At 42.6% G+C, this 27,850-nt stretch overlaps 1 protein-coding gene across 1 annotated transcript in view; it reads left to right on the forward strand.

Moving 5' to 3' along the window:
• Positions 1–1,612: 1,612 nt before the first annotated feature.
• LOC308400233 (ephrin type-B receptor 1-like) overlaps positions 1,613–27,850 on the forward strand; it is a 150,689-nt gene continuing 124,451 nt past the window's right edge. Inside the window, exon 1 of the mRNA XM_080887799.1 lies at positions 1,613–1,806. Within this exon, the coding sequence (XP_080743925.1) occupies positions 1,713–1,806 (94 nt within the window). The 5' untranslated portion in view covers positions 1,613–1,712. The remainder of the gene's footprint in view (positions 1,807–27,850) is intronic.

A 27,850-nucleotide genomic window follows, 5' to 3' on the forward strand; every position in this document is an offset into this window, starting at 1 on the left:
GCACAAACCCAGAACCCAGTGTCTAAAATCCCAAACACAAACCATCCCAAAACAGCCATGAATAATAATGAAAGTAATAACAATAAGTACATAAACATAAAGTCACTGAGTCATGGTCGCAGGACCATGACATGCAGAATCTCTTTTACTAAGACATCTTTCCAATTTCCTTACCAAAATATAAAATCATGTCCATCAAGCCCCTTACTGAGACCAGTCTGTTTTGATTGACCTTGCTGGTTACGTTGCCCCTCTGAGACAAAGTCAAGATAGTTTTTTGACAACTTTGGCCCTTTTTGAATATGGACAACATCAAACCCAGAGGCTGAAACTTCTAATATGCTACAAAAATATAAACGGTTAACTGTCATAATCCAGAAAAAATAATGCAAAGCTGATTGATTGTGTGTATTTTTTTCTATCCAGGTATGAGTTTATGAGTGTGTCTGAGATCACTGTCGTGATGAAAAATGAAGCTGTTTCTAACCAGATGCTTTCCAGATGGTTTTGGAATGCAGAAAAATCTGACCGTATTTTTCTGCATTCATAATTCCACCAATTTTGAGAAGGTCACCAACGCCACTGGCTGAAATGCAATCCCAAACCATGACAGAGCCTCCACCATGTTTTACAGATGGCTGTAGACACTCACTGTGGAACATTTCTCCCGACCTCTTCCATACACGTTGATGATGATTCAAACCAAAAATGTATCACTTATATTCTTTGCTCCATAGGACCTGTTGCCACTAGTTTCCAGTCCAGTTTCTGTATAATTTGCCACACCTCAGCCACCCTTTCACTGCGACTGTTTCTGATGAGGCGAACAGTAGATTTATTATTTTGTCCTCCACTTTCCTCAGTTTTTTTAAGGACACACTGCACACCATGCCAAGATATGCTAAAAGCTCTTTGGAAAATGTGTAGACACAACAGTGGTCCATCCTGTAAGTTAGCTGCCTTTTTAATGCCAGAATAGCTCACAGGTCAGTGTTGAGTGGCTTAACAAAGCAGCCAGTGTTTAAAGAAAAACAGCAATAGTTCTTCAGAACACTTTAAATTTATGAGAAGACGTGGCTTCTTCAAAGCAAAATAAAAAGAAATGAGGCGTGCGTGTGTAGGGAACAAGCGGTCTCAGTCCAAACCTTGAGGAACCAATAGCTGAGAAGCATTGATTCTCCTGCTTTATCAAGAGGATCGAACATCATTATTGCTGCAATATCCTTAAAGACTCTTGAGAAAGACCACAGCTCACATCCCATCATAATGACTCTTCAGCAATTCAATGTCACCGGACCACAGTCACTGCAAGGTTTAGTTAGTTGCTGTGCTGATCCTTGACCACTGGGTGCCGCTGTCCCATCACGCCAGCTCGTCGTGCTGTGGGATGGAGGCAGTGGAGGGGAGACCTGACCATTGGGCATTCATCTTGGGTCAGGTGGAAAAGAATGGGTGATTGGTTTACGAGCAACATTCTCTGTCCTGATTGGACAGAAAGGTGTGCGACGGTGAGAAGAGAGGGAGATAGATGGGGGAGAGAGAGAGAGAGAGAGAGAGAGAGAGAGGAGAAGAAGTGTATCCCCTTCAGCACTCGCTGGCTGTGCCGGCTCAGCACACACTCACACAGACTGAAGACTGCGATGTGACTGCTTACCAGAGGAATACAGCGTGTTCCAGTGGGGATTTTTTCTCTCTTCTCTGTTAGCAGGATAATGGGAGAGGACGGACAGGGAGTCAGACTGGCCATGCCGGCCACTTGGGCCGTTCTGGTTCTCTTCACGGTTACTTCAGTGCATGCAGTGGAAGGTAGGTTTGCAAACCAGGGAGCATCTTTTTGAGTGCTACAGCTGGCGCAGGGTGATTTAATTTATGCACAGTGGTTGAGCAGAAGACTTCTGAAGATGTAACATCAGCTAAGCTTTCTTATCCTTAGACATTTGGAATTTAACTTTATGCAGAGCTCCATGCATTTTTGGAAGAAACTTGAGACTGATGGAGGATTTTTACCACAGTAAGTTTTCTGGTCCTTCATGGTGAGCTGGGTGTGTTTGGGGTTTAATATGAACGCTAATTGCCTTTCAGCAGTGGGCCAATTAGTGCTTTATTGGGAATACTGACAGTTATTGCTGTGCACGCATGCACGAAATGACACAGAAAGTAGTCCCTTTGTGCTCTTCTAATATATTCCATGTTCTACTTTTATACAGCCTTAAACATCCAGCCTTTCCAGGACATGAAAAAGGACATAAATCACATTTAGTGCAGCCTTTATGTACATGACACGTGCATAAATTGTATCAAGTTTCTTACAGGGTCCATAAATGTCTGTTGCCATATTATAAAAATGTGTGTTGTTTAGTATCAAACATTACCATGTTTCTCCCTCCTGAGTGCACTGTTGTAGCTGTTTTATCACACAGGCCACCACTCACCTGTGAGCAGCAAAGTGAATCATAATTATAGCTTGCAGGTGCTCACCGGCTCCTTGTAGCTGCTTCCACCTCCCCCGCTGCTCCTTCTGCTGCTCCTCCCTACAGTGACCTCTTGCTCCTCCCTGCCGCTTCCCCGCCTGAAGCGCCATCTCCCCACGCTCGCCTCCAAACATCACCTCGTGCCTCTTTTGTGTTACCGTGAACCTCTCCCAAATACGATCTCCAGCAACTCGTCTCAAAAGCATCCCGTTGCTCCTCTATCCTTAACCCCTGTTGCTCCTGTAAGCCAGGCATCACATTGTTATTGCTCCTTCTCCACAAGCTTCACCCGCTGCTCCTTATTTTTACTTCCCTTCCAGTACCTCTCACTGCTGGTGCTCCTCTCTGAACAGCATAATTTTAGTACCGCCCACCATCTACTCCCGTTCCCCCTTCTTTTTCCAAAGATCCAATTTCTTCTACACCCCAAAAAACATCTTCTGCTTCATCCTTTGCTTTCTGGCTTGTTCTCTCCAGACATGACCTATTTTCCCTAAAGGATCCCAGCATCGTCTAGTCTGCACATCATCACTTTTCTAGTTGTTTTCATGAACTTCTTTTACCCCTCTCCACACCTCTCATTACAGTCCTGATGTTCTTCCTCAAGAGTTCCTCCTCTGCTCGTCTTTCAGCCTTTCTTTCTGTTGGTGTCCCTTCCTACCCATGGACCCCTTGCCTTTGTTCCTCGCTTTTCTCCTGCTTTTCCCCCCCTCTCTTCTTCTCCCGTCCCTTCCCCTTCCTCCTCAAGCATGACTTCTTGCTCCTTTCTCTGTCTCCTTCCCAGCAGGCATCACCTGCTGTTTTGGCCTGTTTGCTGGTCCCTCCTCCTGCTGTTTATGCAACACTTCTCCCTTCACCTGCTGCTCTTTCTCACACTTCACCGACTGCTCATGTCACTCCTCTGACATCCCTACCTGGTTCTTCTTCTCGCTGCTGCTCCTCTTCCTCCTCCTCCTTGTCATGTACTCACCACTGCGGCTTTCACAACCTTTAAACAGCTAAACCAACCATGCATCGAATGACTGCTTTTGCTTTCTTTTCCTTCTCCATCCACAGTCAGCTTCCACTCCCTCGTCCTCTGCTGCTTCTCCTCCTCCTGCTGCTGCTGTTGCTTATGGAAGTGCTAGATTAGTCTACTGCTGTGTTTTAATGGTGCGCGTAATGACAGGCTTCGTACCGACTCTTCCCCATTATGAGACATGTAAATGCGTTGAAGGGCAGCTCTATTTTGATTAAACAGAATGCTGTTGCAGTGTGTGTGTGTGTGTGTGTGTGTGTGTGTGTGTGTGTGTGTGTGTGTGTGTGTGTGTGTGTGTGTGTGTGTGTGTGTGTGTGTGTGTGTGTGTGTGTGTGTGTGTGTGTGTGGAGGAGGGAGAGGTAGGAGGTTTAGCTGGAGTGAAGAGACAGATGGGTACAGTGTGGGTGGTGGGTTGTTTTGTGGTCATGGTGGCCTTTTCATGGTAAGTAGGTGCCTAATGAACTGATGTATAAGCTGGTCGGAGTTTGTTGGTGTTAAAAAGAACCACAGCTGACACAGTGACTGTTATTATCTGTGTTTTGTGTACACTCTGTGTGTATTTCACCCTATACATCAGACTTTTTACAGCACTCAGTTGATGCTCTAAAGTGATACCATTATCAGCAGAATATATATTGGTCTCTAAATAGCAATAAACTGTAGGGCAGACAAAGATGCAGTGTATTGCTGAGAGTGACGTCTCATTCTTAATCCATAGGGTTTAAAATGATTGAAGCTATAACAGCTCCAAATATTCTGGGAATGCTATTCACAAGGTTTAGTGTTGTGCCAAAAGCACATTTGTGAGGTCAGACAATGATGTTGGACGAAGAGCTGGCCCGTAGTCTCCACCCTAATTCATCCAAAACGTGTATATCAGGCTGAGGTCAGGACTCTGTGCAGGCCAGTCAAGTTCTTCCACACCAAACTCGCTCATCCATGTCTTTATGGACCCTGCTTTGTGCAGTAGCACATAGTCATGTTGAAACTGGAAGGGGTGATCTCCAATCTGTTACCATAAAGTTGGGGGATGAAACTGTCCAAAATGTCTTGGTATGTTGAAGCATTAATTGTTTGTTTCAATAGAACTAAGTGGCAGAGCTCACCTCCTGAAAAACAACCCCACACAATAATATCTCTCCTCCACCAAACTTTACACTTGGCATATTGCAGTCAGACAAGTACCGTTCTCCTGGAAACCGCCAAACTGACACCCGTCCATTGACCAGAGGGAGAAGTGTGATTCATCACTCCAAAGAACACGTCTCCATTGCTCTAGAGTCCAGTGGTGGTATGTGTTATACCACTGCTTTGCATTGTGCTTGGTGATGTAAGGCTTGGATGCAGCTGCATCGTGGAAACCCATTCCATGAACTTCTCAGCACTGTTCGTGAACCAATCTGAAAGCCACATGGAGTTTGGAGGTCTGTAGTGACTGATTTGGCAGAAAGTTGGTGACCTTTTGCACACTGTGCACCTCAGCATCCACTCATCCTGCTCTTGGATTTTAGTAGTGAGAAAGACTGGACTTGCACATCCTATCACAGTACCACGCTGGAATTCACTGAGCTTCTGAGAGCAACCCATTCTTTCACAACTGTTTGTAGTAGCAGTCTGCATGCCTAGATGCTTGATTTTATACACTTGTGGCCATGGAAGTGATTAAAATGCTGGATTTCAGTAATTTGGATGGGTGAGTGAATACATTTGGGAATATAGTGTATACCAGGGGTAGGCAACTCCAGGCCTCGAGTGCTGGTGTCCTGCAGGTTTTAGACCTCACCCTGGGTCAACACACCTGAATCAAATGATTAGTTCATTACCAGGCCTCTGGAGAACTTCAAGACATGTTGGGGGTGTCCAAATTCCTGGGTTGCATCCTCCTGAGGCTGCATTTGTAGGCCAATTACGTCACAGCGAAGCAACGAAGGCTGTCCAAATTTGTAGACTCCTCCGAATGCAGCCGACAAATGCGTCCTCCTTTTCCCCGAAATTGAAGGATGGGTCGGGTGTGTTCTTCGTGGCCCACCATATCCCAGAATTCATAGCACGGCCCAGCCAGTTTCCAACAATGGTGACCACTACTCAGTGTTAATATTACTCTTATTACTCTTTCTGGTTCACAAAATAAACTTTTAACGTGTTTTCAGGCGAGAATGTAGCTGTGTAAACTTCAAATATCTGCTCGGTTTATCAAGACATCACATCACGTTTTCGGAGACGTCTGTTACCCACCAGCTCGATAGCTAGCTGGGAGCTCGAGGGTCAATAGAGCCGGCGAGGAGGGCAAACTCCGGTCACATCATTTTCAGATCACCGCGGTCTTTCGCTACTCAGGTTAAACGTGATATATAAGCCACTTAGATAACTTAAAAATGTTATCGTTTGGCTTTTTTCAGTGTTTTATTTGTTCATGAGTAAATCGGTTTGGCTGATATTAAAGTTATTAGATTAAATTAGATAAAATAAAACTTTATTAATCCCCTGGGTGGGTTCCTCCGGAGGTTTTCACACAGCTGAATAAACGTCAAACAGAAAACTGTTTAAACAGAAGTCTGAGATGGTCGAGAATTTATACCAGTGTCCTGTTATATTTTAGATAGCAAGGAGCAGACGGCTGAGTTTATTAAACTCCACCGAGACAGCGGTGATGCAAAACTGAAGGCTAGATCGTCCAATTTCACAGCCGCTCACTTCCGGTCTACCCGACCTTCTGAGGACCCAACCCACGTAGACTGGGAAGGACGGGTCCTCAGGAGAATGCAGCCTGTTGAGAAGGTAATTTAGGCATTTCAATCAGCTGTGGTGGATCAAGGACACGTCTGAAACCTGCAGGACACCGGCACTCGAGGCCTGGATTTGCCCATCCCTGGTGTATACTTTAAAAAGTATTTAACTCTTATTTTTATTATCAGTCAGTATCCTCATTAATAAGTCACTTGATTAATCAAATATTGCAAAAGCTCAAACATTTGAGTACCAAACAAAAGTATAAATGAATAGCTGACTCTAGTCAAAATCCAAATGAATGACCATGATCCACAACACTACATAATCTTTGTTATTTTTGTATTGGGCTACTGTACATGAACCCTCTTTAGGAGATCAACTGTGTTGTCACATCTTGTTTTGGAGGCTTAGTGTCAACAATTTTTAAAAAAAATTTGGAGTCAGAAGTGACCATATTTCGACCTGAGTGTAGATTACTAAGTTATTTGCTAAGGCTGGAAAGCTCTGTTAGCAAGCTGAATCCTAACAATATGAAACATTGCCAACAGTGCTAGTGCCAACAGATGGTGATTGCTGCAAAAAAGACTTTTGGTGCTATAGAAACCTGTGGGAAAAACCCCTTTCTGACTTGGCCTCCGTAAAAATGTTCTTGCTGAGTTTATGGTTCACTCACTCATTTGGGGTTAAACTGAATATAGTGTGAGGTTTGCTTAGATTATTCTCTATTTTTAAAAAACGTGGATTACCCTGGATATGGTCAGTGGTTATCAACTTGTGATTGACAGGTTATTAGCCAATGAGCCAGTGGTTTCACTGTTCCTTCCTCGTCATATCTGGTCTTTTGAAACCAACTTGGTGATGGTAGAATGGTTTATCTTGAGACTTCAGAACGGCACACAGAAACCAGCACTTTATACTGTGTGTGAGTGCAGCGCTAACCCATATTGTACCAAGCGTTGTCCTTAGTGCTAATTGGAATGCTACAATTTTATCTGCCAAAACCAAACTCTGAATTATTGAACAATTGTATCATGGCTATATTATTTCTTCATCAAACTGCTGCAGAAGGCACCAGCACCATAAAATGGTCTAGTTCAGCTTAGCTTAGCTGAGTTGAGGCCTAGCTAGCAGACATCTAGCCTAGCTAAAGAGCTACAGCCATTTTGTTTGCTAATGTGTATTACTTTACTGTTTCTGTTGTTTTTACGCACTTTTTTAAAAAAAAAAAGACAAATTAAAGGACTAGCTGGATCTCACAATTAAATATCTTCCTCACCGGTTCAGCTGATATCCATCCATATATCTCTACTAATCAGGGTAGACTAAAAATCATTCAAAGCTGTACCAGGTTATGATTCTGTGTTATTCCGCTGGTATAAATACAAATGACTTTATCTTTTCCCAGTGCCTCTCTCAGTTCCCCTTCCCTCTGCTCCTCTTCTATCAGTGCCACCACACAATTAACAATTAGCATTATAGTGGGAGGATAGCATTATATGAATAGCAAATACAGCATTAAATTGAACTGAATTATAAACTCTCTCCTCCCCCTGAAGCATCCATTAAGTCTAATAGCATTTCTGGCAGAAACCTAACTATAACATATCACAGTTGAGTAAATAGGCAAAACTCTGCATTGCATAAACAGGACCAAAATATGGTTTGCTCTTTTCTTTCTTTTTTTTGCTTGAAAAATAACTAAAATAGGAAATCTCTAATGCAGTCACTTTATCGGCGTTGTATTTGTCAGATGTGTTAATATTTTTACAACAAATACCAGACAATGCGTCATTACACACTTATTGATCTATACTACAGATAGCTGCAACAATTTCTTTTTTGCCCCAAGCTGCTTTTGATATTCTTGAGAAAGGTTGTTTTTTTTTTTTAAATCTTGATCTGTTGTTTACAAAGGTAGCCATGAGCAGCTTTTTAGAAGTGTGAAGCCGGGCAGCTTTTTGCAGACTTGATAAATATCAGAGATGCAGGAAAATATGCCAGCATGACTGAAAAAGTCTGCATTGGACACACAAATGTGAGTACATTATTTTGTTACTACCTGCCACTTATGTCGTCTGAAAGTGCTGTTCACTGACCTTGGAGTCTCAGGGTTTTCACCTATTCAGCGAGCCTAGAACGCAGTGCAGTAAACACAGCATTTGACCCTGTTATTTTGAAAGTCAGTGCAAACCCTGACCCAGCGGATATTGTTGGGTATAAGTGCTACATATCCCACAAACACCCACCCACAAGCCTTGGGAGGGGTGGCAAAGTCATCTGTGTCTGAACCCAGTGCCCAGTCAGCAGCAGATTCTCTCAGTGAAGTTGCTGATTTGTGTCAGTGTTGAGTGTCGAGAGGTCGACGAGTTAATTTCCTTTGCCTTTGAAAGAGCTGCTGTGTGCTGTCTAATTAGAAATAGCACCGCGTGTCCTTTCTTTTCATAAACTATCCTTTCCCCTGAAGCCCAGACACAGCCATCCTGTGCCCATCTGCCACCTTTTGTGAATGCTAAAGGTTAAACATGGTAGATGTTGTCTTGAAAGGTGTTGTTAACATGACAAATGAACAAATGATCTCCTTGGGTAAAGCTATCATGTCTTTATTGGAAATAGATATGCACTCTCAATCAGGCAAACTCACACACACACACGCACACACACACACACACACACACACACACACATATATATATATATATTAGGGGTGCAACGATATTCGTATCGATATTGAACCGTTCGATACAGTGCTTTCGGTTCGGTACGCATATGTATCGAACAATACAAATTTTTAAATTTATTTTATTGTGGAGGTATGTAACAACGACAGGAGAGGTCTCAGTGTCTCACTCCAACAACTTTATTAACTGACAGAACTTCACATATAGTCAGCGCCAAAATCTCCACCCCCACACTTCCCTTCAACTTGTGTGTGAGTGGAGCCACCTGGTGGTCCGCCACACATACCCCCCCTAGAACACACAGTCAGGTCTCCATTCAGTCCAGGACCCTGGGTCTAAGCAAACGACCCGCACGACTGAACCTGGGAGGGAGAGAACAGGCAGAGGAAGGTCCATCCTGTGAACGAGGCTGGTGAAGGCGAGCAGGAAAGGCAGGAGGAGGCTCAAACGTTGGTGGTCCGGGGGTAGTCCTGGGGGGAAAACCAGAGACTGTCAACCCCAGCGCAGGAGGTCGGCCACGGCGAGGGGCCTGGGCCGGCACTACATCACTGTCCGGAAGAACATGTGCTGGTTTAAGTCTGTCAACACACACAGTCTCCCTTCGACCCCCAAAATCCAAAACAAAATGTTTCTGGCCCGGTTCAATAACCCTGAACGGGCCGTCATACAGCAGCCGCAGCGGTGTCCTGTGGGCATCGTGCCTGACAAAAACAAACTTAGCAGTCTCTAAAGTCTTTGGAACAAAGGTGTCAGGCACGCAATGGTGCACCGGACCAGGAACCCGAAGCGAGTGCAAAAGCGGGGTGAGAGAGAGCACCGATGGATCGAAGCAGGGAGGAGGATTTTCAGGCAAGAATTCTCCAGGCACGCGGAGGGGCTGACCAAACACTAGCTCAGCTGGGGAAGCGCCGAGATCCTCCTTAACCGCAGAGCGCAGCCCAAGCAAAACCCACGGGAGGCGGTCAACCCAATTGCCATCCTTTAAGGAGGCGCGAAAGGCAGCCTTCAGCGACCGGTGGAACCGTTCACACATCCCATTAGCCTGCGGGTTGTATGCGGTTGTGCGGTGGACTTTAGCCCCCAGTCCATCAGCCATGGCCGACCAAAGCTCGGAAATGAACTGGGGGCCTCTGTCTGACGTAATGTCCGCGGGTGGGCCGAAACGCGAGACCCAGGTCGACAAAAACGCCTTGGCCACCACTGCTGCGGTAGTGGACGCCAGGGGGACCGCCTCCGGCCACCTGGTGGTCCGGTCAACAACAGTCAAAAGGTGCGTAAAACCTTGTGACTGCGGCAAGGGACCCACCAGATCGACATGCACATGATCGAAACGTTTGCCGGGTATGAAGAACGGCTCCAGGGGCGCCTTGGTGTGTTTATGAACCTTCGCGCGCTGGCAGGGAATGCACGCCGACGCCCATTCCTTAACAGATTTGCGAAGGCCTGGCCAAACAAATTTAGAGCTGACCAGTTTAACAGAGGCCCGGACCCCTGGATGAGAGAGAGCATGTACCGAGTCAAAAACTTGACGACGCCAGGAAGCGGGAACCACAGGGCGAGGGCGGCCGGTGGAAACGTCACAGACGAGGAGGGGACCACCGTCCTGCACGGATCTGTCCTCCAGTATGAGGCCCGTCTGGGTGGATTTAAGCGCGAGGATGTCAGGGTCACCGCTCTGATCGGCAGCCATGGCGGAGTAGTCTATGCCGAGAAAGACGGGAGAAACCAGCGCACGGGACAAACAGTCAGCCACATGATTGGATTTACCAGCCACGTGCCGAATGTCCGTGTTAAACTCAGAAATGGCTGCCAACTGGCGCTGCTGGCGTGCACTCCATGGATCGGAAACCTTGGACATGGCAAACGTCAAGGGTTTGTGGTCCACGTATGCGGTAAAGTGACGACCCTCGAGAAAAAACCGGAAATGACGAGACGCAAGGTGGAGCGCCAGTAGCTCCCTGTCAAAAATGCTGTAATTGCGTTCGCTGTCACGTAGCGTACAGCATAAAAAGGCGAGCGGTTGCCAGACACCCGAGATTCGCTGTTCCAGCACCGCACCCACCGCTATGTCCGACGCATCAGTGGTCAACGCAATCGGCGCTGAGGGGGATGGGTGGGCCAGAAGGGCAGCATTAGCTAACGCTGACTTAGCATCAGAAAACGCTTGGATGCTGTCCGGAAACCAGTCAACGGGGTCATTAGCTTTTTTACCCTTTAACGCCCCATAAAGGGGCTTCAGCAGATGTGCCGCTCTGGGGAGAAAACGGTTGTAAAAATTCACCATCCCCAAAAATTCCTGCAGTGCCTTAACAGTCGTGGGACGCGGAAATTCCGAAACAGCTCGGACTTTGTCAGGCAACGGAACCGCGCCCTCGGCGGAAACACGGTGCCCAAGGAAATCGAGAACGGGCAACCCAAACTGGCATTTAGACGGATTAATAATCAGTCCATGCTCCGCCAAACGCTGAAAAACCTGACGCAGATGGAACATGTGCTGCTCCTTCGAGCTGCTGGCCACCAGTATATCATCAAGATATACAAAAACAAAGGGCAGCCCGCGCAAGACCGAGTCCATCAACCGCTGGAAGGTTTGGGCGGCACCTTTCAGGCCAAATGGCATGCGCAGAAACTCGAAAAGGCCGAAAGGTGTAATTACGGCGGTTTTGGGGACATCCTCCGCGCGCACGGGAACCTGGTGATATCCCCGTACCAAATCGATCTTAGAAAAAACCGAGGTCCCCGCAAGATGGGCGGAAAAATCTTGGATGTGGGGAATGGGATAACGATCGTTCTCCGTGACATTATTAAGACGGCGGAAATCCCCACAAGGTCGCCACCGACCATCAGATTTAGGCACCATGTGTAACGGAGAAGCCCAGGCACTGTTCGAACGCTGCACGATGCCCAGACGCTCCATGGTGGCAAATTCTTCCCTAGCGACAGCCAGTTTGGCGGGGTCGAGGCGGCGCGGGCGCGCGAACACCGGGGGCCCTACTGTAGTTATGTAATGCTCTACCCCATGCTTCGTCACCGTGCTCGAGAAAGTGGGGACAGTTAGTGAGGGAAACTCAGAAAGCAAACACTGAAAAACGTCACCCGAATCTACTGAGTTAGCATGCACCACGGGCTGAGCACCCCGAGTCAAACAGGGTAATGAGGAAAAGGACACAGCATCAATTAAACGTCTGTTAGCCACATCAACCAGTAGTCCGTGAGCACAAAGAAAATCAGCGCCTATTATAGGCACAGAGCTAGCAGCAACAACAAAGTTCCACTGAAAGTCACGGTCGTGAAAGCAAACAGTCACCAACCTTTCACCAAAGGTTTTGATGGGAGAGCCATTAGCCGCTGTTAGCAATGGCCCGCAACCCTAGGCTCGACAGTGCAGCCTAGGCGGAGTAGTCGAACGCAGATTCACTGAGCGCTCAACACAGACAGCATCGTCAGAAGGAAGAGCGCAGGGCAAGCTAGCGAGACAGAAGTTAAGCTCTCCTTGCAACATGGACCTCCCCCACCCTCATTCAGATCTGGCGTTTGGAATTATTTTGGTTTTCATGTGACGTATGACCCTGAAGGTAAGCGAGTCATGGACTAAAGTAAAACAGTATGTTTGCCATGCAATGCTCAATTACATGGGTGGGAGCTAGTGTGTTAGCGCAGTTAGCTCGTTAACATGTTGGCCATCTAGCCCCATGCACGGGGCGATCGGCGGTAGCTCGTTAATGGAGATTTGCCGTGTTGTGGCGTTAAGGTCATTTCAACGAGATTAACCTGAAAGCACTAGTGAGAACACAACAAATATGACTGCACATTTACGCCGACATCATCCTAGTGCAAAGACAAGTGGAAGCAGAAAAAAAACAAGCAAGCATGCTACTAACTTTAGCCGAGTCATTTAGACAGCTGTTAGCACATGATTCTCCTTATGTGTTTAATATGCTGCTGAGAATATAGCCCAGAAGAAGCGGATAGTATAGCTTTTATTTTAGAAAGAGCCATTTCTCTGTAATAAACTCTCTTTTCCAAAGATGAGTGATTCCTCAATCAGATACAGGGCTCGCAATATCGCTAGCCCGACGTCCCGGGGCTAGCGATCTTTTCAGTCGGGCCACCAAAATCTATCTCTGCCCTGCCCGTCGGGCTATTGTAGGAAAAATATATGTCAATGCTTTTGCATTCTTTCAGAAATGTAGCTGGGTAATTATGTCATTGGCATCGGTGAGCCACTGTCAATATGTGACATATTGAAATCGCGTTTGAATTTGCGCTTGTTTTTTTGCTTTCACTTTGCAATCGTGCGAACTGTGTATAGAGAGCGACAGCACTGATCTGTGAGTGATGATAATTTGTGCACCAATTCCTCTGACATCGTCTTATTAATTGTTAGCTTACTATGCAAACATGACAAGTGAAATCTCCCGCAGCAAGCTTAAACATATGAGAGGTTGATCGCGCAGAGAATCGCTGAGCTTATGTGAGTGCGCGTGTAAAAGCAGCAGGATATATATTTGACTACGATGACCTGGATGACTGAGAACCTTCACAGACAGATATATATTTTAGTTCTGCTGAGCCAAATAAGACAGGTCAGGGTGAAGAAGTGACAGCCAAAGAAAAGCTTACCACAAAACGGAGAAGTTATGACAAATCAGACTATAAGGCAAAAAGAAAGTGCAGCTTTATGGTTTCATGGACAAAATAATTTCTGTGGCTGCAATATGATGAGCTAAATAACCAGGGCTGCACATAAGTGGTCCGCAGGTGCGCATTCGCTGTCAAAATAAAAAACACGCACAAGGGTTAGGGTTAAATTTAAAAACTGTACTTTTGAGTTAAAATATATATTTATAATTTTAATAAATGACAAATTAAAAAGGCATGAACATTTTTTTTGTATCGAAAAAATATCGAACCGTGACACCAAAGTATCGAACCGAACCGAACCGTGAATTTTGTGTATCGTTGCACCCCTAATATATATGTATGTATATATATATTAGAGATGGACCGATCCGATATTACGTATCGGTATCGGTCCGATACTGACCTAAATTACTGGATCGGATATCGGAGAAAAATAAAAAATGTAATCCGATCCATTAAATATCACGAAAGCACCTCACAAAACTTGCAACACGCCGTAACTCGCCTCAGAACGTCGGAGCAGTATGCATCACGTGATAGAGCAGCTGTGGCATGCGGGACCTGTCGGTGGTCTGGATAGCATTTGGAGCTTCGCTAGCAACCTGGCATTTCATCTCCGACAAAGTTATCCCCGAGAGAAGTAAAGCAAGTGTGTAAGTCCATCTCTGAATGTTTGTAAAGCATTCCCACGTTAAGCTTAACGAGCGACTGCCTCTCGCTCTCCGGCTGCTACTTCAATCGTGAAACTGCTAATGATCAGCTGATCGGCTTTTCTGTCGTGAGTCTCTCTTGTTTGTTTTTGGTCCACTTTGCGCCAGAAAGAGCAAACCAGCGGCTGAACAACAGCAGCACGTTTAAGCTTGATAAGCTGTTGTTACAATTTATTTAATATTACTTTCTACACCAGGATCTTTTTCTACGTAGCTGACGGCTGGTAACTGTGCAGGGGCGGATCTAGCAAAGTTTAGCCAGGGGGGCCGATAGGGCATTAACTGGGAAAAGGGGGCACAAAGACATACTTTTCTTTCTTATTCTCATTTAAAATGTCTAGCTTTTAATAAATAATTATCTGACACCCAAAGTTTTAATTTGATGTAAAATGAATAGAAGTCAATTACTGTATATAGTGACTATTAAGTCTAATATATATACCCTAGTAAGCTATAGTACATTTTCCTTTGGGAAGGTACCATCTGTGCAGTCTGCAATTTTGTTGAAGAAAGATGTTGAATCTATTTAATATTTCTTGAAAAATAATTGATTTCTGTGCATTTTTTTTCACACTGCATCAAATTAAGGTTGATTACGTTGATTAAGCATCATGAGGTGGAGCGTGAGGGGTGGTTCCCTATTTTTTATTTATTTATTTTTGTTGTTGCTGGGAGTTGGAACCCTATTAGTTAGGTTGCTTAATATTTACGCTAAGTACTCTTTAAAATACCAGAATAGGGAGGATGGTGTAGGTCTAAGTTTATTAGATTGATCAGTATTGCTGAACTATGAAATATTTTTTTTGTATACAGGTATAACAGAATAGCTTTAGTGTAGTTGTTGTTTTAAACTTGAGTATGAACTTGCAGACTTGCAAAATGCAGCAAGATATTTTAAAAAACAGTTTTGTTGATTAAAAAACACTATATCGGATTCATATCGGTATCGGCAGATATCCAAATTTATGATATCGGTATCGGACATAAAAAAGTGGTATCGTGCCATCTCTAATATATATATACACACACACACACACACTGCACCATGCTTTGTCTGCTCATATTTTAAAGATGCTGTTTCTATATTCTTCTGGTGACAGGTTAGCAATGTGACAGACAGACAGTTGAACTGGGAAAAAGTAGAAGCTTGGAAGCAGATCCTTTGCACCAGTCCTGAGGCTTTTACTCCAGTGTTCTGCGGTCTACTTTTCCTCAGGGCCTGCTTTCAGTATTAAATATTTATTTCCTCACAGCATTCAAATTGTTTCAGAATAAATTTGCTTTTTCTTCCTTCCTTGGAACCTGTGGGATTATTTACCTTTTGCAGAGAGACTCAGAGCCCCGGGCTTTGGTGCTGTATTTCCCACGGCGAGGTGGGCATTAAGAGGCAATTTTAGATCAGTCAGTTTGGTATTAGACACTGTGCTCCTCTGTAGCCAAAGGCTGTCAGACTTCACTATCACAGCTTTCGGTGGTTCAGGAAGTCATTTCTAACAAAACAAGCTCAGTGTTTACTGAGCTGTGATTAATATTATATTAGTGCGAAAATATATCCTTAACCATGAATCTTCACACCTTGGCTGCAAATTTTCACACAACTCAACAGTTTTGTCCTTCTTTTCAGGAAAAAGTTGCTGGTTCTCTGCATCCATAATGAGTCACATCAGTTACAGGGGATATATATATATATATATATAATTTTTTTTTTCTAATGTGTGCTTTTGGCTGCATTTTCATACCAAATGTTTGGGTCATATCCCTGTCTGATGGTTACAGATGCAGTCTGTACAGCTTGTTCTGGGCTTGAGGAGTCCAGGTTGGGTCTTTAGTGAAATTTTAAATCCCTGAGAGCACTGCTTGGCAAAGTCACGAGTCTGCACGAGCAATTTGTAAGTAAAATCCAACACTTACAAAGCCTTTAAATGCTGCAAATTTCTCCCACTTATGAAAGCCATTTCATAGATCTCCAATTAAAATGGGCCAAACATGCAACCCGTAGATGTGCATGAATATGCATGGTAAGAATGTGGCACCTTATGCATCCTTCAAATCTGGCATACAGACATTTTTCTAGAGGCAGCTTGATCGTTCATCTTGTTTGCATTCCAGTTGTTATGTTCCTGTCTGTGATGCTTTCATTTTATAGTCAGCTTCCTGTCTTTTGTTTCTGACATTTAATAATAATGACTGCGATATCACTGCTGAGTTGGTTTACAGATATGTGTGATAAATTAATGTTACCGGGGCTATAAATAGCCACAGCCATGTGTAATGGTCTTGCTAAAAGACAGCTGTTCTGCTGTTTGGATCTCTGCTGATGTGAGTCAGTCGGTGAAACTGCAGTTCACCATGTCATTGACAGTGAAAAGGCCACAAGTCTTAATTTTGCACATATGTTTTATTGATATGCAGCCAGTGGGTTCGAGTCTCATGCTCCATGTTCTGCAATGACTGAGATTAATACACTCAAACCAGGTGTACTTCAGCTTTGTGGCTTTTTGTTCATGTTACTTTTCATGTTGACATTTGGGTTTGAGATGTTCGCTCCGTACCTGGATGTTGTGGAAAGTTAAAGCTAACTTGAGTGGAATCAACAGTAGGCAAAGCAAAGTATTCCAGACATCCTTCCTAAACACTTTCTAGTTCTTCCTGGGGTATATTAGATGCTCTGAGGCCAAATGAAATATATAATCCCTACATCAAAGCTCTGGGTCTCCTTCTAGCAAGGCATGCCTGGAAAACCTCCAAAAGAAGGTGCCCAGGAGGCACTCCGACCAGATGCCTGAAGCTCAGCTGGGTCCTTTCAATGGAACGGTGACTCGACTCACATCTCCCCAGATGTCTGAACTTGACACCCTATCTCTAAGTGTAACGTTACTCTCACCAGCAGACAAACATGTAGACAGATATGAACACCACAGATCAGTGTGTGTCTGTTTTTTTGTTGTTGTTTTTGCTTCTGCCACAATCTTTTACATAGATTTAAAAGATAAACTGCTTAGGTTTTTGTGGTCTGAGATCACCACACTGTGACCTCATGAAACACATTTCAGGAATTGATAACATTTCACACACGTGTCATTGAAAAAGCCCCACATAGTGAATACAAATGTGAGATACTGTTGTATAACAACTTTTGTGGAGGAAATCAAGCTTTGCTTTCTGTGCTGTTTGGAAAACAAAGAGCTGCAGGATTTCATTCCCCAGCTGAATGTCTATTTTAATATACTGTATATTCAAATTCCAATAGTTATTCACAGCCCTAATTTGAGTGTTATTTGCCAATTCAAAATGGAGATGTGAATGAAGCACAGCAAAGGCTCCTCATCAATTGTAAAGCAAAATCCATGCAGCTCATGGTTGGTGCCTTGACCCTATGTTCTGTAAATACTATGGATGCCATTCAAACTGATGATATTCATTATATGTTCCAGAACTATGAAAACTAAATAACGCTTCTGTTTTTTTCCAAAGTCAAACTTGAGGCCCAGCTTTATTGCTGGAAACAAACCAAATTTACAATTAACCAAACAAGAAAATGCTTGCTTGCAGGGAGCCGCACAGACAGCCTGACACACAGCTTACGACAATGACATGACAAAGAACAAAGGGAAACTGAGGCCATAAATCCACAGAAGGTAATTAGGGAGATGAAACACTCGGGGGAAAGCAAGACACATGTGAAGTAAGTCAAACTAACGACAGAGGAAACAAAACTGAACATAGTGCACACAGGACAAGCGACTCAAAATGAAAAAAGGTAGCCTAAACATTGAGAGGGAGACAAAGGCTTTGTTCACACTGCAGGTCTTGATGCTCAATTCCGATTTTTTGATCAAATCCGATTTTTTTTTCTGCTCGTTCACACTACAAATGAAATGCGACAGCAAACGCGCTCTAGTGTGAACGCTCAAAGTGGCCCGCATGCGCAAAAGAAGATGTCACACACAACGCGCTCTGTTTAGACCCAGAGCAAACAGTATTGTTTGACTGATGGCCCTTAATATAAAGACTTCGGACTTTATGTTTCCCAATTTTTGCTTTAAGTTATTTTGTTATTTACATAATAATGTAAATAACCTAATAATTATCCTTATTGCTGTTTTAGAGGAGCGGTACTTCAAAGGATAGCTGCAGATTTCTGTCAGAATCTGCAGATTATACAGTACAAATAAAATGTTCACGTTTCCCAACAGTTTAACTGACATCTAAACTGGATGGCCAGGAAGCGTTCGCGATGTCTTCTCGGGCGCTTCTCCGGTGCTGATAATTGCCGTCTGTCTTGTGTCAGTGACGTAAAAGACGGATTTAATGCGACATGACCGTTCAAACAGCAGTCGCTTTCTAAAACATCAGATATGTATCGGATTCAGAACCACATACGAAAGTGACCCAGATCGGATTTGAAAATATCGGATTTGTGCTGTTCACACTGTCATAGCATGATCGGATATGGGTCGCATAGGGTCGGATTTTATGCGCTTTCGCCTGCAGTGTGAACGTAGCCTAAGACTTGATCTTGACACTAGCCTACTACTACATTTCTGAAATCATGGCATCCCTTGTATATACAAAGGATCTCGTTTGGAAAAGGTCATCAGTTAAACCATTTATCAGTCAGTCAAATTTGATTTGACAGCTTTCAGTCAGTTTTTTAGGTTATTTGATAGAAAAAAGAATATACTCATAGATAAGTGTGTAGTTGTGTCTTCCAACATATCGATGAGAAAAATTTAATACTTGGTTGCACATTTAGGTTTAAGATATCAAGGTTCAAAGCTATGGTTTATCATCTGAGAAGGGATGCCCGTAAATATTGGCACAGTCGACTTTCCCACACGGAATGAGTTGCAGAGAGAGGGTTTTAAAAGGAAAGCCAAAGTCCCCCTGCTTTCTGCTAGACAGGCAATTGAATTTAAAAGTTTAAATTTAAGCCTTTTGATCTCTCTTGGCTTACTAAAGCATGGTCAAGGGCATGATGCTACAAGTAGTTGTATCAGTAGTCTTACAATAGATAAGTCAAAAAACTATTTCACCTCCTAATATTCAAATTTGCAAATATAATTTCCAGAACAAAAAGTAACAGCATATATAGTGGGGCAAAAAAGTATTTAGTCAGCCACCGATTGTGCAAGTTCCCCCACCTAAAATGATGACAGAGGTCAGTAATTTGCACCAGAGGTACACTTCAACTGTGAGAGACAGAATGTGGAAAAAAAAATTCATGAATTCACATGGTAGGATTTGTAAAGAATTTATTCGTAAATCAGGGTGGAAAATAAGTATTCTGACTAAATACTTTTTTGCCCCACTGTAACTCCTAAAAGCGTGTTTGGCCTACAGTGGCCACCGTAGCAAGAATAATGCATTTGAATTGGAAATGTGCAATCTTCTGACATCTAGTGGTGACATTCTTCACACTGTGCCTTTAAGTAAAATTAAAGAAATTGCTTTCTTTAATCATATCATTATAAACTATGACCAAGTGTCACATGACATTTGATATTGCATAGACTGAATAGTTCGTGACTCATTAAAACGGTCAGATGACTGATTATTATTAAGTTTATTATAAGAAAATGACTTAAAGGTCATCTTGAAAGAGTGCATTCATCATGGAATGTTTTAAAGCTTGGCATGGGAAAGTCTGACTTTTCTTTAACTGTATAAAAAGTGGTCTGAATAAGAATACAGGATGAATAAGCACTGCACTATATAGCCTAATTACTCAGTATAAAATCCACAAGAACCATTTAGCATCTAAACCACAGTCGTTACAGACACTTAATTAAACCCACCCTTTCTCTTTTCCAGCTGCCATTGCTGACACGTTTAAAGAAGCATAAATTGATTTTAGTGCTAGAGAGAGAGAGAGCATTACAAAATGCTTCACTAGATAACTTCCACAGGTTATTTGCATAACAAACCAGTCTAAATAGATTATATTTCTCAGATATGAAACTATAATTGATACCGTTATGGGGAACAGAGCACTGGTGAGAATAAAGGAATGAAAGAATCCTTTGTTTTCACCTAAAATTCTCCCTTTCTTTTCACCAGGGTCCATTATACTGTCACTTCAACTAATTTGCAGCTCAAAGAGTCACATCAATACACCGCTATGTTAGACAGACGGCAATGGCATGCTCTTTGAGTTGTGCTGTCTTCTGTATTGATTTTTTTTTTCCAGCATGCAAGGTAAGCGATAGCATCAATTACCCTTTGTTTCAGACAAAGGCAAAATAAATTCTCTTCACTCTTCTGGTTAAAAAACAACAACAAAAAAACCCTTAATTTACTTTGGCCTCAGGCCCCCCACCTACTGTTAAACCAACCAGCAGAGCTGAAGAAAGAAAAAACACCACAGTATTTTTGGTCAGATCTAATCTGTATTTAACAAAATGATTGTAAAAGTCCTCCTTACACACACGTATATACTACCACTCAAACGTAGCAAAGAAAAAATGATAAATAACTCTAAATATGTTTTAAATGGTAGATTCCTGAAAGTAGCCAATTTGCTTTGTTGACAGCGCTGCAAACCCTTGGCCTTCTCTCAATAAGCTTCATGATCTAGTCATCTGAAATGGTTTTCACTTCACGAGTGTGTGTTTGTGTGTTTGTGTGTACACATTGCATACGTGTAGAGAGGAAAGGTGATCCAGGGGATTGAAAGGGTGGAACTACCACAAGACAAAAGCAGACATAAAGGAAAGCTAAGCACATCCATATCAAGGTCAGCCCAGCCAAATTCCTCACCTGTAGGACTACGACCCGACTTTCCTACCAGTCAATACCAGATAGAAACAGTGACTTGTTCTTTTGACTGCTCCCTTTAGAAACTGCAGTTGGTCATTTGCCTCCATCTCATCCTATCTTTGGCATCCTCCCCTGTTACACTAACCCTCTGCATGTCCTCCTTCACTACATCCATGGACCATCTGTGGGTCTTTTCTCTTTTCCTCCTCAGCTCCATCTTCAACATCCTTTGTCCAGTGCAGCCACTATCCCTCCTCTGCACATGCCCAAATAGAAAAAGTGAAATGCTGACAGTAAGAAATTCTACAAGTGGACAGCTCAGCTCATGGCAGTTTAAAAACTGGCCTTAAGCACTAGATTTATAGATGCAGGTTTTTACCACTGCAGACAGTGCCCAGGCTGGAGGCTTTCCAAAGATGCCCCCGAGACCTCAGCACATGGTGGCAGGATATAAAATGGAAGCTGGGACAGTCTACATTAAGAGGCATAACAAAGTGGGATAATGTACAGCAACATCTGTGTCACGGATGGATTTGAAGTCCCCAGGTGATGGGTGATGTGTCCGAAAGTGGCTGAGGACAAAGGGGCTAAGCTCCTGTGACAGACAAACAGCTCCCAGCCAACCAGTCAGACATGTTGGTGTTTGACAATGAGCAGAAGAGAACAGTTGTGATAGATGTGCTAATCCCAGTTGACACTAACATAAGGCAGAGGAAGCACTGAAAAGAACCAAGGTCCCCGGGTAACAACTGGAGCAGATGTAGAAGGTGAAATCCGAAATCCAGGTGCAAAAATCTGAGCTCTCTGTCCAACAGAGTGCAGTCCTACCAACAACTAAGATACTACGCAGAAACCTCAAACTACTCCCGGCAGAGAAAATTGTATCCATTAGCACTTTACAAATTAATAAATGGCTGACAATCTGCCACAGTTTTCTTATTTTCTACAAATCAAATGAAAAGAAAAAGACCTGTTAGTCCTGTCTATCAACACCGATGGAATACTGATTCATACTTCAACACAAATATACAATTTTGTTTGACAGTCTACATGTTTTCCCAAAACAGCTGTGTCCTTAGCTTTCAGTAAACATTATTGAAACTGGAGCATTTACAGCAGTAAGGGAGGGTATGCGGGATTTGTGTAGATTTAAATACAATGCTCGTGTTAGAGGTAATAAAGAAGCTTGTCACCCACTGAAAGAATATGTCTGCTTTTAAAAAGGTTTCAAACAATGGAGCTCTCTTGTACATCGCAGGAATATACATCAGGCACTGACTATACAGATTCACTGTATTTTTTTTGTTCTGTTTTTTACCGCCGCGTTTTGCATACTGCAGCTCTGAGCTTTAGACCTTTATAGCTCAGCATATGATTGAACATAATGGCCCATTATTTATTTGCTGGTTGTGAGTGGGCCCTCTGCCAGCCTCTTCAGGGTTCCTGCCGTGGGCATATGGTCTCACAGATAGCCGTGCTGGATATTAAGGACTGTGTCACCATTGGAGCAAAAAAGAAAAGAGGGAGAGGACATAATGGGCGAGATGACACACATCAGTTATTTTGCCTCACCTTGAATGAGAGAAATGCGTAATAAAAAAAAATGAATTTTTTTTTTTAATTTAATGTCGATGTTAAGCATTGTGGTTGCTGTTAGAGATCCAAAATAACATCAAGAGGAGAGTACAGGAGACTCACATTTCCATTCCAGATATCTCTCTTTCAGTCTTTAACCTGAAAAAGTAGAAAGTTGTTTTCAGGTGTTACAAGGGGTCGCTCTACACCACGTAAACACAGCCCACTTTGATTCTACGTGGGCTGGACTAAAGCAACTCCCTGTTCTGTCACTGCAAGGAAGTTCAACCACACATGTAATTCCTTTTAATGAAAGAAAAAGGAAGTCTCGAAAATTGGCAGCTCATTGTCCCTGACTGTCTTGTCATTATAAAACATTTTTTGTTAATTCACAAACTTTCTTTACTGTGGACATATTGTAAAAATCAAGTTTAGTAGCAAGTGGACAAAACAGGAACTTTTCTGTCATTTAATAGTTTATCTACTACTTGATTTCTCTGGTGTATGTGAAGGGGGATAAAGGAGGTCAAGTCCAAAATGTATGCACTACTCCACATTTCCACAGTTGGCCAGAGGGCCAGGTTGGAATCTTTGCTGGGCTGATTCTGGCGCCTGGGCCTTATGTTTGACACACCTATATGCTTGAGCTGGAACAGTGTAATTTATTTAACACACTACATTGGGCTAGAAACAAAGTATTGTGCTAGTGTTCATCTGATACTATTATCAGCATCAGTGTCGATGTATTGATCTATCTTTCCTCTTCTACTTGGTAGGAACTGTTTTTTTCTGTCACCTTTGCATTAACAAGACTTTTTTTGTCACTGTCTGACTTTTGCATTCATTTGAAAAACTGTGTCATTTTACTCTTCTAGCATTCCACCTGCACAGTCTTCTGTTCCTATTTCAGTTTAAACCTTATCAGCTCACGGTAGGTTGACCAAGCGTCTGTGCTCTTTTATAGAGTTACTCGGCTTGACACTCGCTCGGTTTCATTCGCACCTGTCTTTTACAGCCAAAGGCTTCTGTTCTGTTGGCTGCTAAGCTGCTCTGTTGGAGCAGTGGGCCATTCAGTGCTTCTACTTCGACAGAAGGAAAGTGACCGCAGGAAGAAGATAGATTATTTTTCAGGTCCGACACGTGTAGTCTCGGTGTCAACTTTTGTCTGGCAAAATGTCACACGCGTGTATCGTGACCCTACAGACTATGCTTTTGGTGGGTTTGTATTTTCCTCTTGTTCTCCTCGCCAAAAATGTTAAATACGTGGGGCAAAGCAAATACCATGGCAGAGGGGGGACAGCTGAGGGGGAGCACCAGAGACAGTTTTACTTGTCTGCGGTTATGATAGCGAGTCTCCTGAGATGTGGAGAGAGGATGGAAAAGGACAGAAAAAGAGTTAAAGCAAGAAAGAGGCATAAAAAGACATAGTCCTAAAGTAGCAAACTTTAGATCGTGATTCTTCAAGATTTAGTCTTTTAGATGAATGGAAATGAGAAAATTAGAGTTTTAACCTCCTAGGACCTGGCATCCACATATGTGGACATCACATTTTGGGTAATTTAGACCAAAATACTCAATTTTGCTCTACATGGGCCTGATATCCACTTACGAGGACATTATACTGCTACTGTTCTATCAAAATTTTAAACGAATATCCTCATATGTGGCTCTTATTTTTCTATTTTTCTTATGTTTTTCTTTTCTTTTTTTCAGGTACAACCAAATTAACAAACAGCACACAAAAAATTGTTTTGCAAAAATTAATCACTGAAAAAAGTCAATCCGATATGCGATCTCATTGTATACAGATTCCATTAAGGGACTCTATATTAAATTCAGCTTTACAGAGTTATTATCATACATTGTGTGATTGTGTGTGTGAATGGGTGGATGACTGGTTGTGTAAAGTGCTTTGGGGTCCTTAGGGACTAGAAAAGCCCTATACAAATACAGGCCATTTACCATTGTTTACTGTACAATACCCTTCTGGTTTATTAGTATAATCTAATATTCAAAACATTATTGGTTTTGAAATAAATTGAATTGTGTAGACTCTGGAATGCACCGTTATTTAACTTTTCCTAGCTACAGTGTGGTGGCATGTGGATTACGTTGAGCACAAACTGTTTTTAATTCATGAGTTGCTCAAAAGGAAGGAGGTGGTCAGGGAGGGTTGTGAAGCAGAGTTCTCATAGTGGACTTTAGTGTTCTTTAGTCATGTCTTACTTTTCCATCGTCAGTCTGCAGCAGCAAGGATGTGTTCGGTGAGTTCGATTGATGGTGTCTCGTAAACCTAGCGGAGTTTTTGTCAGAAGTTTAATCTTTTCTGAAACGTTAATTTGAAATTATGCATGTTAATTTGAAAGTTTGGAAATGTTTGCCACTCGCAAAATCCATAAACTGCATTGTGATAGAAACTCCTAATCAAATTTTCTTTACAGCCGTGGAAATGTTTGCTGCTTGAAAGTGCCTGTGCAACAAACAGGAGAATGTGTCATTTTTCTCACTTTGGTTGGTGGAGTCGCTAAAAAAACACAATTGCTACATCAAAAGTCTGTAAAAAAAACATCTACAATAAACTACTGCAGGTCATATAAGCTTCAAGAAACTCAGCTGACAAATAGACTCTTGTAATGACTGGTGACAGTGTAATAAAACATTTGTTAGTAGTCAAAAATGTGAGTTGGATGAGAATCGGTGATGGAGTAAACCTCATACATAATTCACTCTACATTGCTCAAATAAAGTCAGAAAGGCACAGGAAAAAGTAACAGTCAGATGGAGACCTGATTTACACCTCGCCACTGACAGTCTGTTCTTCAAGACTCGCACAATAAAAGATAGCAAGTGATGAGTGTTGAGGGAAGTGGAGCTGGATGCACCTGCTGTGGTGAAGTCCTCAGGGTCAATCCAGGAAGAGGCAGGAGCATATTTCTGTGACGGCAGGTCAAACCGTGCGTGTATGCGTGTACGCTGACTAGACACCAGCACTTGACTTTGACGACCCTCGCGCCACAAACACAGTAACACAAACTTCACACTTGGGCTCTTTGCGTCCATCTCCATCCTTCCTCATACCCCGTCAGCAACTCCTCGGGTTTCTCCCCGGAGAAGCAAAGCGGTCAGCAGACTTAAAACTCCCTATCCCTAGGCTAAACACATCTCTCACATAGTAGAAATTGTTTAGACATGCGTGGTTTACCTTAGCTTGCGTGCAAAATGTACTCAGTCATCCTCACTGACTCAGAAAATAGCTGTGACAGCTCACGATACAGGTGACCTTTAATGAACTGTGCTGCTGAGGTTACACCCCTCATCTCAATCTGATCTCCTCACCTCTGTGACTCTAATCTAATGGCTTTCTGAACAGAGAAACAGGTTTTTGAAGAGTTTTTCATGGCTATTCCGTGCTTGCACTTGATTTTGCAGTACCACTCTAAAAACGTGTAAAAGAGGCCTCTCAGCATTTCATTAAATAGCAGGGGGATCTAAAACGGTGCATGTACAAGCACTTCGTAGCGCTGTGAGGAAAAAAAGTGTACTGCACTGTGTGAAAGAGGAATGCTCAAATTTAATCTCGTTTAACTTGTTCAATTTACTTTACGAGTTTATTGATAAACTGCTAGTTTAGCTAGAAGTGGCAGTTTGAGTTGTGTTTTGCTCTGTGGTCCCAAATGGTCATTCCTTTCAAATGTGTGGCAAAAAAATCGCACATCATTAATATTATAGATCAAAGTGAGGTTTCGCACATTCTAGTAAACCGAATCAAAGAAAAGTCTCTAACTAGCCTTAGAAAATGACCTTCAACAACAATAATATCGTAGTTTTTTACTACATTAATATTCACTGCTTTTGTTTTTAGGGTCTTTAACACGCACCATTTGTCTCAACCTCTCAGGTTTAACGTCATTGATTTGCTGTGTTATGTTCAGTCTATGTTCAGGATAACAAAATTGCTTTTTTTCCCTCCCCCCTATAAAAACCTTTCAGAAACTACAGCAGTTCGATACATACTCTGAAGTCTGCTGGAGTATTTATTACTGCTGTAATGCAATGTTTATTAACTTCAACTGAGTTTAGAGTTTAAAAATATAACCATTACATTTCCTATAATATTGTAATCTTTAAAAAAAATAAATGATTATGCATAATATTCCCCGGCTCACGTATTCCTCTTTAGACACTCAGTCAAACAAAACCGTTTAAGATGCCAGAATTAAATCCCTTTCAACTTTCCCAACTCTACCATTAACTTTAATATTTAATATGAAATATTTCAAAGTGAAACAGCAAATACTGTAATTTTAACAGACTTTTGCAGTTTAAAAGTCAATAAACATCTGAAAATAAAGAATCACTGGCTGACCAAAGACCAAAAGTCGTGGCTGAATAATGCAGTGAATGATGGTGAGGTTGAGGCTGATCTTTACACACAGGAGTGTGATTGTCCTTCTCTGTCGGTCCATCAAAGCCGCTGCGCCATCACTTGCAAAACCAGCAAACCGTGCAGACAGCAGCTCCGATGCATAGCTGCAGTTTAACGAGTTAAAATAATAAGCTGCTGACCTTTTAGGGAATTCTGATGATGATCATTTATGTGGTTGACACTCAGTAGGAATATTTCTAGATTTTTCTGTGAGGTTTTGGCACTTTGAGTCTTTTCCATTTCTCATTTATTTACTTAGTGTAGTTTTCACATCGAAACAGCAGTTTAATGTAAGCAGGTTTAATGGAAACTCGGAATGGGACGGGATCTGGATCATCCCTTTATGTGCAGCGTTATCTCGACTGTCACGGGATCGCGAGCGCCGAATGTGAAAGTCAGTTTCGGATTTGTTTTCTGTTTGTTTCTGTAGATCATTTCAAAATGCAGCACTAAAAATCAGAGGGATAAATTTTTATCCCCACCATCCCCTCTGGAAAATCACACTCTGCCTATATTAACAGTTTTTAATCTTATAGCAGCAACAGCTTTAATGGATGCCAAATTTAAAACAGATTATGGGCCGAATACCCATGGCACATGCTTTATTTTCTCTAAAGGATGATGCTAAATGAGAGGCTGAATTACAGCAAGTAGTGGACAGAGGATAGTCTGAATTGTGAGAAGTGTAGTAAGCTAAATGTTACTTGCCTATAGAAAATGATTTGTCTTCATTGGTTGTAGCCTTTAAAAAAAAAACATTTATTTTTGTCATTTTTCAGTGATCGGTTTCCTCAAGACTTTGAGAATCTGTCTTTCAACATAGCACTATATCATTCCTT

The sequence above is a fragment of the Rhamphochromis sp. 'chilingali' genome, assembly GCF_963969265.1.
Source record: "Rhamphochromis sp. 'chilingali' genome assembly, chromosome: 7".
NCBI classification, from domain to species: domain Eukaryota; kingdom Metazoa; phylum Chordata; class Actinopteri; order Cichliformes; family Cichlidae; genus Rhamphochromis; species Rhamphochromis sp. 'chilingali'.